This window comes from Panthera onca, chromosome C1 (genome assembly GCF_046562875.1).
Source record: "Panthera onca isolate mPanOnc1 chromosome C1, mPanOnc1 haplotype 2, whole genome shotgun sequence".
Taxonomy (NCBI): Eukaryota; Metazoa; Chordata; class Mammalia; order Carnivora; family Felidae; genus Panthera; species Panthera onca.
In genome coordinates this window covers 62641794-62655977 of record NC_138346.1, presented here as the reverse complement: position 1 = coordinate 62655977, position 14184 = coordinate 62641794, and the positions used below count along the sequence as shown (strand labels likewise).

Here is a 14184-nt window from a genome sequence, read left to right as displayed (position 1 = left end):
CTCCAAGATCAGCTCTATTGGTAATAAAGGATTATTTAGGAGCCAGTCTGCTGACTGCTTTATCTTATTCCTAAATTAGTGCAGGAAGCAGGAAGAAGTCCTACTTTTTGTTGTCTCCTCCTCCCTCACTCTCTAATGATTTTCATACAAAACTGTTTAAAACAACTTATCCCCAGAAAAATGAGTACTTCAGGAAAGCACAACATGGCTAACAGGTCTGTTTTAGCTTTGCCTGTCCTCTGGCCCACTGTCACATCCCACCACGTATAAAGCTGTTTTTTCTTAAAAGCTGCCCTAATTGGAGAGTGATTCTGTATCTCTAGAATGCTTAGACACACCATAATATTCACCTTCAATGAGTACAGTCCCACAGAACACACATAAACAGTCCAGAATTGGGTGAGAGGAAAACAGTTAGAAAACAACCTGATCTATTTGAAACACATCTCTTTACAGTCATAAATTAGCAGATTATGCATTTAAAACTGTGTGAAAAAAATACACTTGAGGCTTCCACTCTGTGCTTAGAGGACCACTGAAGAAAAGGGTCATTAGCTAGCCCTTGAGCAAGGTCTGCTTCCTTGATACGGTGGACATTAGCAGTTGGACTCGATGGCATTGCTGAGTTCTTGTGGAAGAACGGGTGTCAGCAAATGACCACACTGGCTCAGACAGTGAGCCATGCACCATTTGTCCCCTCCATCATCTCTCTTGACATGGTACCTTCTATTATCCTTGACTTTCTCCTGTACTCTGCATGCATGGGTGATTTGCTTGTGTGTCCTGTGTGTTTGCATAAGGAGGGTACAGTGGAGAGAAAGGTACCCCAATGTGCTTTAGAGAGAGTGAGAAAATGCGACTCATGCCTTTTGTGAACACTTGAAATGTTGGTGTAGTGACCTAAGATTAATAAAGCTCTGTAACACGTCCAATCTCAAACATAGGCCTGGAGTAAGAACCTCTGACTTGGGGAACATAATGTAATCTTGAGATTTCTTAGATGACCTTTGAAACCGATTCTTGCAGGGCTGAAAAGCCAGAGGAGGTGAACATCTTGTCACTGACTGATAGTAAATGGTTAAGAATGGGTTTATTATGGAGCCCTGTGATTTCATGTGGTAACTTTACATTTTAAGGATTAGCTTAACATTGCAAATGGTGTTATTTTAGGGACAGAGTCAGGTTATTAAGAGACAGAGTTAGGTTATTAAGGATCAGAATCAAAGGAATCAACAAACTTGAAATTTAAGCACAAATCTTTGCTTTTCTCCTCACTGCTTTTAGTAATTTCTTCAGTTATTGTGGAATAAATAATCATCGGTGTTAATCATAAACCCTCTTTTTTGTAGACAGCAGTGATCTAAGGCTGAGATGTGATTGAGGTTCATTTTTTTTTTTCAATGGTGCTCAGGACACATCCAAAAATGCGACCTTGAAATGTTGAATATTTCAAGCTGGAGGAATTTGAGAAATGGCATGAGCAGGAAGGACTTTCTGACCTTTCTCCAAAGCAAGTCCTAAAACCTTCATGTGAGAGGTGCCTTCCCTTTATCCAGAGGAAATGAACATCCTTATCTCTGAAGAGAGTGGATATAGAGAGGGATCTGCATGACTAGGTCTTGCGAAGTTCCCGCAGTTTATCACACTCCCCATACTGTCTGTCCTATCTCTTCTTTCCAGCACTCTCCACTCTTCATCAAATCTAGCATAAAAACACTCAGGTTTAGCCATTTTTTCAGGTCTTCCTTTCCTTATTAAGGCTCCTATATCATGTAAAACTTCTATTAAATAAATTTGTATGCTTTTTTCTTATCAATCTTCCCTTTGTTACAGAGGTCCCAGTTGGGAATTTAAAGGGTAAAGGAAGAAGATATTTTTCTTTTCTACATTTATTTCTTCCAGACACCTCCTCATCTAGAGTTCTCCTTGCACAGCTCTTCCTCTCTTTTTCCCTGCTTCAAAGGATTGACCCTGATGTATGTCTTTTCTAACCTGGACCTATCTTTCACGTTTACTGAAGGTGTAGGGCCTAGCATTGTGATTCTAATATCTGTGTCATTTTCATATCATGTTTTCTGATTTTAAAGAAATAGCCTCAACTATTTAATTTTTTCAAATGATTTCACTTCAGCAGAATTATAGCATGTGTATATTTTGAATAAATCTTGGTCTGTGTCCCATATGTCAAGGTAATTACCCAGAGATACTGTTCAAATCAGGTAGCAGATTCTTGCAAGTGGCAGAATGGAACCCAGCAGGGGGGTTCAAAGCTTGACACTTGTAGAGTTGAACAATTCACAGTGTATTCTATGGAGTGGTGACCTAGGGGCACTCTTCACAACCTGCAGAGCCTTTTCATAGTCACTTCCTCCTCTGCTCTGGAATTGTTTACTGGGCCACCTTGAGAAGATGAGGCAATCAGTGTCTGCTGTCTCTGCATTTTAAGTTATGTGGTAGGATCCTAAATGTTCAGCGACAAATGTCCGGTGTTTGCCACCTAAGAAGCCTTTTAAAAGTTAGAGATCACATACGACATGTGGCATGTGTAAACCATTTCAGCTTTTATTCTATTAGTGAAAAAAATAGAAACAGCCTGAATATCCACCAACGAGTGAATGGATAAACAAACTATGGTATGCCCACATTGTGGAATACTCTTCAGGTATCAAGTTGGCATGGGATGATCTTTAAGCCATGTTATTGAATGGAAAAAATAAGTACCGGGACACTTTAATACCATTTGATCCCATTTCCACTGTCCCCAACTATAATTATATCCTAAAATTTATATCATATTTATTAAATTATATACTTAAAGCACAGCAAAAACAGTCTATATGTATTTATAGAAAATAATAAAAATGCATGTAAAAATATCTGAAAGAATACAAGCACACTGATATGAACAAGAGCTTGAGATTAGGGGTGGTAGTGAAGAGGTATTTGGCTTTTTGCTTTCCATTGAAGGAGTGAAGGATGAGATGCCCCAGAATGTGCTAGTTTGGCATAAAGACTATTTTGAGTTAAAAGTGATCAAAACCCAGCAGATGCAGAAAAAGCTCTCTGTCTCTCCATCAGCTGCCTCAGTTTACATTGGAAAGGAGAGCCTGTATGAAGAAGAGAGCTATGAACAGACTCCCCTTTATCTAAGAGATGATCTGCATAATAGGGCAAACCTTTGTTTCTCCAAAGGTCACCTTTCACCTCCTTGCCAGCAGTCTCTCTCCCCTTTGTATCCCCAGGCTCCTGCCCCTCTCCTTAGCTCATACAAGCTTCATGTTGCCTCACTGTCTTTGGAATTCCATGTCTGTGTGGATTTCCCATGCATATGCTATTAAATTTGACTTTCCCCTGTTAATTTGTCTCATGTCAATTGGATTCCAGGTCCAGCTAGAAGGTCTTCTGCCCTGACACTATGTTCCTACATTGGGGAATTTTCTACATTAAAATAGAGCCATGTATTACAAGTAAATATAAAAATTTTCAAGTCATTGATTTTGAACGGATAAGATGTGACTTAGGGAGAAAAGCAACTTAGGCTGGAGCCAGGTGGTGATACTTAGGGACGAGCTGCAGGCACACACCGAACCATTCAACCTCATAAATGAATCTAAATCTCTCAATTGTAGATCAGGATGGCACCTCTGTTGCTGTGGTTAATACTCTCAGAACAGTTAATTGTGCTCAATGTCTTAGTTTATTGCTTTTATGAATAAATAAACAGGATACCATTTGAACAGACTCCCAAGAGTTTATTTAACTGCACGGTAATGATTTATTAGTTATCATACTTCAGTTTGAGGTCTTCCTCTCTATATTCTCCCTCTTCCCTAATACCCTTCTCATCTTACCATCTGGTGTGTATACCCTGTTTAGGACCTGCCTTAAAGTTCACAACTTCCAGGAAGCTCTTCTTAATTAACTCAGTGTCATTGAGAATTTTTTTACTCAGCAGGTCTTTGGTGAGTGTGCTTTAGGGTTTGGGGACTTCATTTTGCACCTTCTAAAAGTATTGCTTGCTAATTGTTTTTCTGTCATTTTTTCCATATATGTTCTCTTAATTCATCTTCCAATGTAATGGACTCTTCATGAGATAAAAATAAAGAAGACAGTGATGAGTATTGACATTGAAATAGAACTATCTTTTTAAAACCTAACAGTTCCACTTTCTGTTAGATGTTTTCAAGAAAATGTCTTAAACCCACCATGCATATGTGTATAATGGTCCTGATACCAGATAATGTCTATAATGCAGTTTTAATCATGATTTATTTCCTCCTTTTGGTCAAATATGTTCAGGGATCTGGGGGCATTCCGGCTTCAAAAGCAGAGAGATGAGGCTTATATTATTAAATCCAACCCAAATCACCACCCAAAGGGACTCTCTGTTCCTCAAACCCTGCTTGTGTGTAAAATATAGTTAGAATTTGCTCACATCCAAAGGTGCTGTTTCGCTTTGTCTAATTTTATGCTACTTAGGGGAGCAAGTCATATTTTGTCCTGGCATCATTTCTTGGCTTACTTGCAGTAGATGTATGTTTGTGTGCATTCATTCATGTAGTCATTCATTCAGCAAAAATTTATGGAGTGCTGCTGTGCTGGGTACTGAAGATGCACATGAAGCATAAGTAGGAGCAGTCCAGGTAGACAAATTGGGGATAGCACTCTAAACGGAAGGTCTAGCATATGCAAAGGCCCTGAGGCATGAAATAATATGACCTGCTTTAGGAGCTACAAGTACTGTGCAATACACTACTGCATCATCAGGTGCACATGGGGACATGGTTTGAGATGAGATTGGGTAGATAGACAGGCAAGGCCATTTGTATATCATGCAGAAGGGTTGAGTTTTTTTTTTTTTTTAATCATGCTGGCAGTGTAGATCTACTGAAAAATTTTGAGCAAGAAAATAACAAGCTCAGATTTGTATGTTATAAAGAAATTCTAGCTGCCAAGTGCAAGATGGATTAGAGAGAGATGAGGATAGAGGGAGGGAGAAAAAGGAGGAGGCTACTGGAATAGTCTGGGTGTGAGATGATAAGTGACTGAACCAGGACATGAAAGAGGAGATGAGGTGATTAGAAAGGAATTTAGGGAGTAGAATTGATAGGACTTGGTCCTCAATTGATGTATTAGTTTTCTATTGCTGTCATAACAGATTACCACAAATGTAGCAGCTTAATGTAGCACAAATTTATTGCCTTCTAGTTCTATAGATTAGAAATATGACATGGGGGGGCGCCTGGTGGCTCAGTCGGTAAGGTGTCCGACTTCAGCCCAGGTCATGATCTCACAGTTCGTGAGCTTGAGCCCCGCGTCAGGCTCTGTGCTGACAGCTTGAAGCCTGGAAGCCTGCTTCGGATTCTGTGTCTCCCTCTCTCCCTTTCTGCCCCTCCCCAGCTCATGCTCGCACTCTGTCTCTGTCAAAAATAAATAAACTTAAAAAAAATAAAAAAAATATGACATGGATCTCATTGAGCTAAAATCAGGGTGTTGGCAAGGCTACACCCCTTTCTGGAGGCTTTAGGAGAAAATCGGTTTCCTTGTTCATTCTGGTTATTAGCAGAATTCAGTTCCTTGTATTTGTAGAACTGAAGTCCCGTTTGCTTGCTGGGTATCAGCAGAGGCCCATTCCCATCTTTTGAAGGCCACATGCATTCTTGGGCACCTGACACCCTTTCCCTGCCTTCAAAGACAGCAGTGGCAAGTAGAGTCCCTTTCGTATTTCGTATCTCTCCTGCCTCTTCTTGTGCCTCTCTTTTCTGCTTTAAAAGGCTAGAGATTAAATTGAGCCCATGCAGATAATTCGAGGTAACCCTTCATGTCCTTAGCCTTAATCACATTAGCAAAGTCCCTTTTGCCATGGAAGGTAGGTATTGTGTTCATGGAGTACGAACCTATGAACATAGTCCACATAGCATGTGGCCTTCCTTGGGGGAGTCATTATTTTGCCTTCTCCAACTGGATGTAGGGTTATGGGAGAGGATAGAACCCAAGTTTCTGACTTCAGCAACCAAGAAGAATTTAGATTTGGGGGAAGAAGGTAAGTTTGGTTTTGAACATGCTGACTTTAGGATGCCCTTGTGATATTAAAATGGAGCATCTAGTGAATATTTGGATGCACCAGCCAAAAAGTAGAGGAGAAATCAAGGCAGGAGATAGAGATTAGAGAACTGTTGACATCTAGTGAGCCATCAGTGAATGTGTAGGATGGGAAGAGAATAGGGCTAAGAACAGAATTCTAGGGCCAATAATATTCTAGGTGCACCAGAGAGAGAAGCACTCACAAAAGGAACTCAAGAATAGCCTCTGGAGTCTCAGTTTCTTGTAACACTTTCCTTCCTTCCTCCTCTACCTGGCCTGTTTTCTCCTCATTCCCTGGTTTTCTGCCTACTTGTAGTATCTGCTTCCTAAAACTTAAGCTTGCACATTGTTCTCCATGGCCTCTCCCATCTGTCATCACAGATCTCTTAGCTTCAGCTCTCATTACTAGGCTGCTTCATTCTCTTGTTTGTTTTGTGTTTATTTTTTTAGTTCAAGGTGGGGGGAAAACCCTAAAGAGAATCAGATTGACCCATATTATCATTTTGCATCATGCTATGGCAGAGGCCACCAGTTTAAATTAGGATTGGCTATCCAGAGGTCAGGTCCCCATCCTAGTCAGCTGCTTCTCTGTTTCAGGAATGAATTCAGTTGGACTATTCAGAAAGCCTCTTCCCACAGAGGCTTTGTGAGAAGAAGGTTAACTTGATCTCCATTGTATTTGCTGGATCCAGGATTATAGTGTCAAAAATGGGTATATAATAGGTTCGGGACTCTGTTTACCATCACCCCATTTGCTTCTAGCTTCATGTAGCCTTAATGCTGTCTGTACGCAGTAAATCATCTTTATAGAAATTGAATTTGTGGTCCAAATCACAGGAGTAAAATCCAGGCAGGCAAAACTCAGTTCAACTACAGGTTTCCCCTGCTATCCAAAAGTAGAAACCTTTCTTAAGCCAAAAATAGTGTAAAGTGAAGAAGCAATTGCCATTAGTTTATAAAGAAAAATTTTTGAGCATTCCCAGACCCAAGATAACCCCTTTTAGGCTTTTCTGATGCCTTAGGACACATGTTGCTAATGGATGCACAAAATACATTGAGATAAAGTACAGATACTCACAAACACAGTTCAAAGCTACGGCAGCTTGTTGCTGAGAGGCTGAATGTGGTTCCTGGGGAAGGAGCTTCATGGGGCCTCTCCGGCTGCTTGGGGTATGCCCCAATAATGGCTTGCTGCAAAACAAACACTGAACACTGAGTTCACTTTTTGCCTTTTTCACGGAAGCAAAACGTATGTTTATAAACATTATCCAAATTAGAGCTGGTTATTTAGATTCACAGTCCTTCTAGTCACTCACCATTCATACATTCTCTAGGCTCTTACTATCCATACACATACGTGAGCGATGACTCTCCCATCACACTGAACATGAAGCGTCTCATCTCCTTTCAGAAAGAGATCCTCTGGGCAGGGTTGCAGCTTGCATCTATGGTATTGACAGGAGCCAAAAAGGGACCATTGTTACTATTTGGTCCTCCTCCTGGATAGCAAGAGGACTGGAATTTATATTGCCAGTGCAAACAAAGTACCACAAAGCCTTCAAATTCCTTATAGATTTCATTATACACAGATAATAATCTTTCACAAGATCTCTATTTACTGAACCTAAGTATGATGGATCGACTCCAGGAAAGGCAGGGCACCTACCTACAAGGTCAAATGAGCTCTGAAACCAAATTCCTATGAAGCCAAGCTTCAAAGAAGATGTTTCCTTGTATGGGGTTCATGTGAGGTGAGCAGGGATTGGTGATGGCCTGGGTGAGAGGTGATCTCTTGCTACTCTCCTCTGTGCCCTGCAGAGGTTTAGGCCAACTCATAAACCATAGCCCTGGCCTGTATTTCCTACTGATAGCTGGAATGAAAACAGGAGAGTGCAGTGTTTTCTACACAAGAGTGGACATTCACCATCCATTTCTCCGGTGGACTCTTGCTGGGTCATTCTTTAATTGCAGCAGAGGGCTGTGCCTTCATGTTCAGCTGGCCAATGTTGAGCCTACTAGGACTGTTTTAATCAAGTCTGTTTATTCTGTCTACAAGTGACTTCTTGGTCATGGTTAACTGCTTTAGGGGTGAATTCAGTTCTATTAGGCAGTAAATTGCTTAAGCAACTCTTGTCTATGGAACTGATGTCAGTGAGAGCAGAATGAGCAGAAAACCTAAGAAGAGCAATGGAAGTTCAAAATCTCAAAAGGGCTCTAGAGATGATGTAGGATAACCTCACCAAGAGATGCTACACTGAGGCTGACAGCTGGGGCCTCAAACAGCTGGAGCCAGTAAGAAGAGGTCAGCCAAATTAGCATTGAAGCAGAAGTTATATGATGGTGCTTTTGTTATTTAAAAAATATAAAGGAAAGATAAGGGCAAATATTGTTGAATAAAATGAATGCGATAGAGGCAGCCTCCAAAATAACTGAAGGGCAACCTTCAGCTACTTACTCTTTCTCTGTGGTCACACAGATAATTTTCCTTTGGGTCTTTGAATCAGAAGATCTGAAGGATGATTAAATTCTTATGCAGAACAGGGAAATCATATGCTTCCTCTCTTATCATTCTTCCTTCCCTCATGCTCTCTCTTCAGATCCAAAAGAATCATATAGTCTAGTCTCAAAAAATTAATCATGTTCTTTGAACCTGCCAGACTCTTTTACACTTCTGTGACTTGGTACATGTTGTTTCCTAAGCCTGTAGTGGCTTCCCTTTCCTTGTCTATCTTGAAAATTCCAACCTAATCATCAGGGGCCAGCATAAGTTCATCTTCTTTAGAAAGTCTTCTGGGACTCACCAGATTGGGTAAGTTGTTCCTTAACTGTGCTCCCACATATCTTTGTGTGTGTATTTTTCTATTATTTGTCAACTTATGTTATAATCATGTGATAGGATAATACTCTGAAATATTACTGGCTCATTTAGGATTAATTGCATTATAACAATGGCTTTAAAAAGGTGGAAGTTTACTTCTCTGTCCTGTTAAGAAATACTAAGGGGAAGCAGTCTAGAGCTAGTACAGCAGCTTTGCAGTGTCACTATGAATCCAGTTTCCTATCTATCTTCTTTGCCATACTCAGCTTATAGCTCTCATTTTCAAGTTTACCTCACATCCAAAATGGCTGCTCAAGCTCCAGCCATCACAACCATACTTCGGGAAGTAGCAAGAAGGAAGAAGGAAGATGTTCTGTCTCCCCTCTTTTAAGAAGGTTTCCTGGAAACACTGTAGAACAGTTTTAGTTATATATAATTGGCCTGAACTCAGTCACGTGGACACACATATAGCTGCAAGAAACTCAGGAAAATGTGTCTTTATGTGGCAGCATTGTGTCAGAATAAAAATTGTACTCAAGGAAATGAGAGGAGAATGGGTATTGAGAGGCATGTTGCAATCACATTATCTAATGCATTTTTTTTTTTTTTTTGAGACAGAGAGAGACAGAGCATGAACAGGGGAGGGGCAGAGAGAGAGGGAGACACAGAATCAGAAGCAGGCTCCAGGCTCTGAGCCATCAGCCCAGAGCCCAACGCGGGGCTTGAACTAACGGACCGCGAGATTGTGACCTGAGCTGAAGTCGGTCGCTTAACCAACTGAGCCACCCAGGCGCCCCTCTAATGCATTTTTTTTTTAATTTTGTCGTTCTTGCTGCTTCTCATTCCTCTACCTATTGAAGCTAAGCAGACTGTGGTTTTAGGAAGCGGTTAGAGCCCAGGTGAAAACACATATAATGGGTTTAAGGTATACAGTCGTAATTCAAATATGCAGAAATGTAAACTTTCTCCATTTGCTGAACTTGATTTGCCCAGAAGCCCCTACTTCCATTTATGACTAGAAAAAAAATCTTACCAATTAAAGGTAATGTCACTTCTATTTTAAAATGTAATCTTTTTGGGGACTCTTGATGACAGAACAAACTGAGGGTTGATGGAAAGAGTTGAGTGGGGGCGATGGGCTAAATGGGTGAGGAGGGCACTTGTTATGATGAGCCCTGGGTGTTATATGTAAGTGATGAATCACTAAATTCTACTCCTGAAACCAATACTACACTATATTTTAATTAACTAGAACTTAAATAAAAATTTGAAAAAAGAAATCTCTTTGGATAAATATTCAGCCAAATGCAGGGCTCTTTACCGTCCCTTTATTCTACCTTCTTACCAAGAAGTGGTCTGGTTACCAGAATCTTTCTGCATCTCTCTAGTTCTCTTGGACCTCCAATACGTAGTTATATTAGATGTCTGTCACACTCTCTACGCAGGGACCCCATGGGTCTGGAGCACTGTCTTAGCTGTTTCGCTTTCCCCAGTGCCTATTGCAGAAGTTGACATACAGGCAATAGTTAAAAATTTGATGAATTCGAGTGTATTTTAAACGCATCACATAATTAATTCAAATGGTAGCATAATGATCTGAAAATCCTTGTAAAATTTCTCTAAAGCCCCTAGCACTAGGTTTATAGCATTCTTTCTTTTTTAAAAAAAAATTTTTTTTATGTTTATTTATTTTTGAGACAGAGGGAGACAGAGCACGAGTCGGGGAGGGGCAGAGAGAGAGGGAGACACAGAATCTGAAACAGGCTCCAGGCTCTGAGCTGTCAGCACAGAGCCTTATGCGGGGCGCGAACCCACGAACCGTGAGATCGTGACCCGAGCCGAAGTCAGACGCTTAACCGACTGAGCCACCCAGGTGCCCCTATAGCATTCTTTCTTATGGCATTAATAATACTCGGCTCTCAGTGATGGTGGTTGTGTGCTCGCCCCTCATTAGTGTCTGCTCCCTGAGGAATGTTGCCGATCTGTGTAACTCTCACAGGTCCTGCAGAAAACCAAGGGCATTGTAGGCCTTGAGTCAATGAAAATGAAGGACTAAATGAATAGGGGCTGGCACTTTATAATTTACCACTAATAAATGACTCCCACCTGGGAAGAAACGGATTGGATTTTATCAGAGCTATTTAGAACAATATCGGTAAAGACAAGTTGATGTTTTGCCTTTAACTAAACACTTTTTTTTTTTGGTAAAAAATAAATAAATAAATAAATAAATTGCTTTTGTTTTTCAGAAATCCTCCACCTACTTTACTTCATCCGGAAAAATGGTGTGAGGAATTCAACCACTTTATTTCACAGTGAGTATTTCTTCCACTAAAAATTGCTTATCCAGCAAGGCCTTGAACAGTGATTGGAAATCCAAGCTGTGGAATTTACTTGGCGCTAGAAGTTGTTATGCCTTTTAGCACATTACGACACAGAATTTGTTCCAGTGAATGATGGAAGATGCCTCTGCAGAATTTGAAACATAAGGAGTTCCATTTGACTTTTGGCTATAATCAGTCCTTCTGATCATGTGGATCACATTTATCTGAGAATCTACTCTGTCCTGGAGCAAATGTTGCCAGTGGTCTTTTTAATAAGGGAGGAGACTCAACGTCTAAAACTGTGATGCCCAGGGTGCCTGGGTGGCTCAGTAGGTTAAGCATCCGACTCCTGATTTTGGCTCAGATCATGATACCACAGTCTTGAGATTGAGACCCGCATTGGGCTCTGCGCTGGGCATGGAGCCTGCTTAAGATTCTCATTTCCCCTTCCCCTTGGCCCCTCCCTGCCCATGTGTGTGTTTTCTCTCTCTCTCTCTCTCTCAGTCTCTCTCAATAAACAAACAATCAAACAAACAAACAAACAAACTGTGATGCCCACACTAGTCCTAGAGAAGAGACAGAAGGTGGCAGTGTTCAACAGAAGCCTTGCAGCTTGGAAGTTGGACTTTGCTCTAGGATCTGTGGTATGAGAACACAGCTCCCATTCCCAGGATGATTGAGTAGGCAGAGTAGGATCTCACGCTTGAGGCACTAAAGTGAACAGCCTCAGCCAAGGGCTCAAGGTGGGGAGAACAAGATAAAAACCCACGTGATGGATGGTGTACCTGATGGGAGCTGTGTTACCAGGAGCTAGGCAAGATAGAATGGGACTAAGACAGGAGCAGAACCACCAATAATACCATTAGGATGGTGACTCCGTGCTAGGAACATGAGCTTTTGGCCTGGCCCCTGGGAAAGGCCCACACTGCTTCCAGATCTGGGGAAGATACTCACTTTGCTGGAAGGGACTATATGACCCCAGGCTCAAGGCCTGGTGAACTGTGGGGTCTAGACCAGGCATTACAAGGTATATCCAGTGCATGGGAACTGGGAAGAGGTGTGCTCAGTGTCTAGCAGATCAGACCAGGTGTTCAGAGGTCATGGAAGAGAAAAGAAGTGCCCAGAATAGCTAGTAACCAGGAAGTAGCAAATGGTCAACACAAAATTCTCTAACTTCTATCTGTGTGCATGCTTAGCTTCAACAAAGAGGCAGGACAATGAAGAAAACTGGGTCTCTTCATCATCTTCCCTACTCAGTCACAATACAGATCAATAATTCCTTATCCACAATTCTAGAATCCAAAGAGCTCTAAAAAATGGAAGTTATTTTTGTACTTGACTCATTTAGCTACAAGTCCTGACCTTATGTGATCTGACTTGGTGGCAACACATGACCTAAACTGAAATGAAGCTATTTATAGTCATTATTTATCTCACTCAGTGTGAATATTCATGTGAATTGCTGCAGATATATTAATGTGTTTGATTACAGTGTGCTGCCCCAGATCCTGCTGGGGAATGTTACATAACATACAGTAAATGCACTGGTTTACTTTTCTAAAATTTGATAAAATTCTGAATTCTAAAGGCTATTTGACTCCAAGGGTTAGCAGAAAGAGCTGTGAACCTATATTTAATTTTTGTTTCACATGCAGCCTAGTTCAGGGTCCTTGAAATTGTTTGCTTTTCCAGCCCCTCCTGGATTTGTGCTGTCTTCGTCAGGAGAGAAGAACAGTAATGTACTCTCAAGAACTCTACCAAACAAGGCTGTATTGGAATGTGACCATATAGTTCAAGGCTAGAGCATTTCCTCGCCCCTCCAGCCCCCATTCTGATGCTTCTGCAAAGCCTGCAGGATGCAGAAGCAGCCACAACTTAAGGGTGGCAATGTCAGGCAATGGTGAGAAGAACAACAGATAGAGCAGGAGGGATGATACTCATGTAGGAGCAGAGGAAGAGGCACTCCCTGGAATTTGGGAGCCAAAGGAGGAGGTCAAGGGAACTGGAGAACTAAAGACACCTTGGTGTCTGGGGGCACATTTCAGATCACCCCAGGGAGAAAAATCCAAGGGCTATGGTTCCAGTGATTTTTGCTAGCAGGGCTGGATTTAAAAAAATTTCCTTTTCATTCCATTGCTGCATACAGATTCCCTTGATTGACCTTCTCAAAGCTGTTGGCCTAGAAAAATCCATTACATATTCACAAAAATGCCTTCCTATACCAAGCTCTTGTGATGCCTCTAAAATGTGACTTGACTCACCAAATTTTTATATTCTGTATATTTTTTCAAGAGTGTATTTGTGTTCTTTTAACATTTTTTAAATTAAAAAAAAAATTTTTTTTTGGTTATTTTTGAGAGACAGTGGGAGCAGGGCTGGGGCAGAGAGAGAGGGAGACACAGAATTCGAAGCAGGCTCCAGGCTCTGAGCTGTCAGCACAGAGCCTCATGCAGGGCTCGAAATCATCAGCCATGATATCATGACCGGAGCTGAAGTCGGACGCTTAACCGACTGAGCCACCCAGGCGCCCTGTATTTGTGTTCTTAAACCAAGCACGGTATTGCTTAGATGGATTTGGGAATAGAGGTACATAATTTATGATGAGGTTGGGACTTTCAGGGTTAAACAGTATAGAAATCCCTCCCTACTACTGATTTTTCTCTATGGCAGATCCTATTATACCATTTAAGTGTAATTTAAGTCCACTTAAGTCTGCTTACGTTTTCCCCAACTCTGAGATTTCTTGATGCACTCAATCTGATTTGCTTTAGACTTAGAAGGGTCTTGATACTGGAATGGAGAACAGAACACAAAAACCTGTGCCTTTAATATGCATACTATAAGGCACAAAGAAAAATATCTTGTTGAAACCACAGGAGAGGGAGAGTCTGAAAAGGTTCTAATGAACCAATGAAGGTAAATACAAATTAAGTGATTGTGTCCTTTACTACTAATTTA

At 41.1% G+C, this 14184-nt stretch overlaps 1 protein-coding gene across 1 annotated transcript in view; it reads left to right on the top strand.

Annotated features, from left to right (window-relative positions):
• LOC144612662 (myosin-IIIb-like) overlaps positions 1 to 14184 on the top strand; it is a 250549-nt gene that overhangs the window by 195810 nt on the left and 40555 nt on the right. Inside the window, exon 10 of the mRNA XM_078451161.2 lies at positions 11152 to 11217. Coding sequence (XP_078307287.1) covers positions 11152 to 11217 — 66 coding nt within the window. The remainder of the gene's footprint in view (positions 1 to 11151; positions 11218 to 14184) is intronic.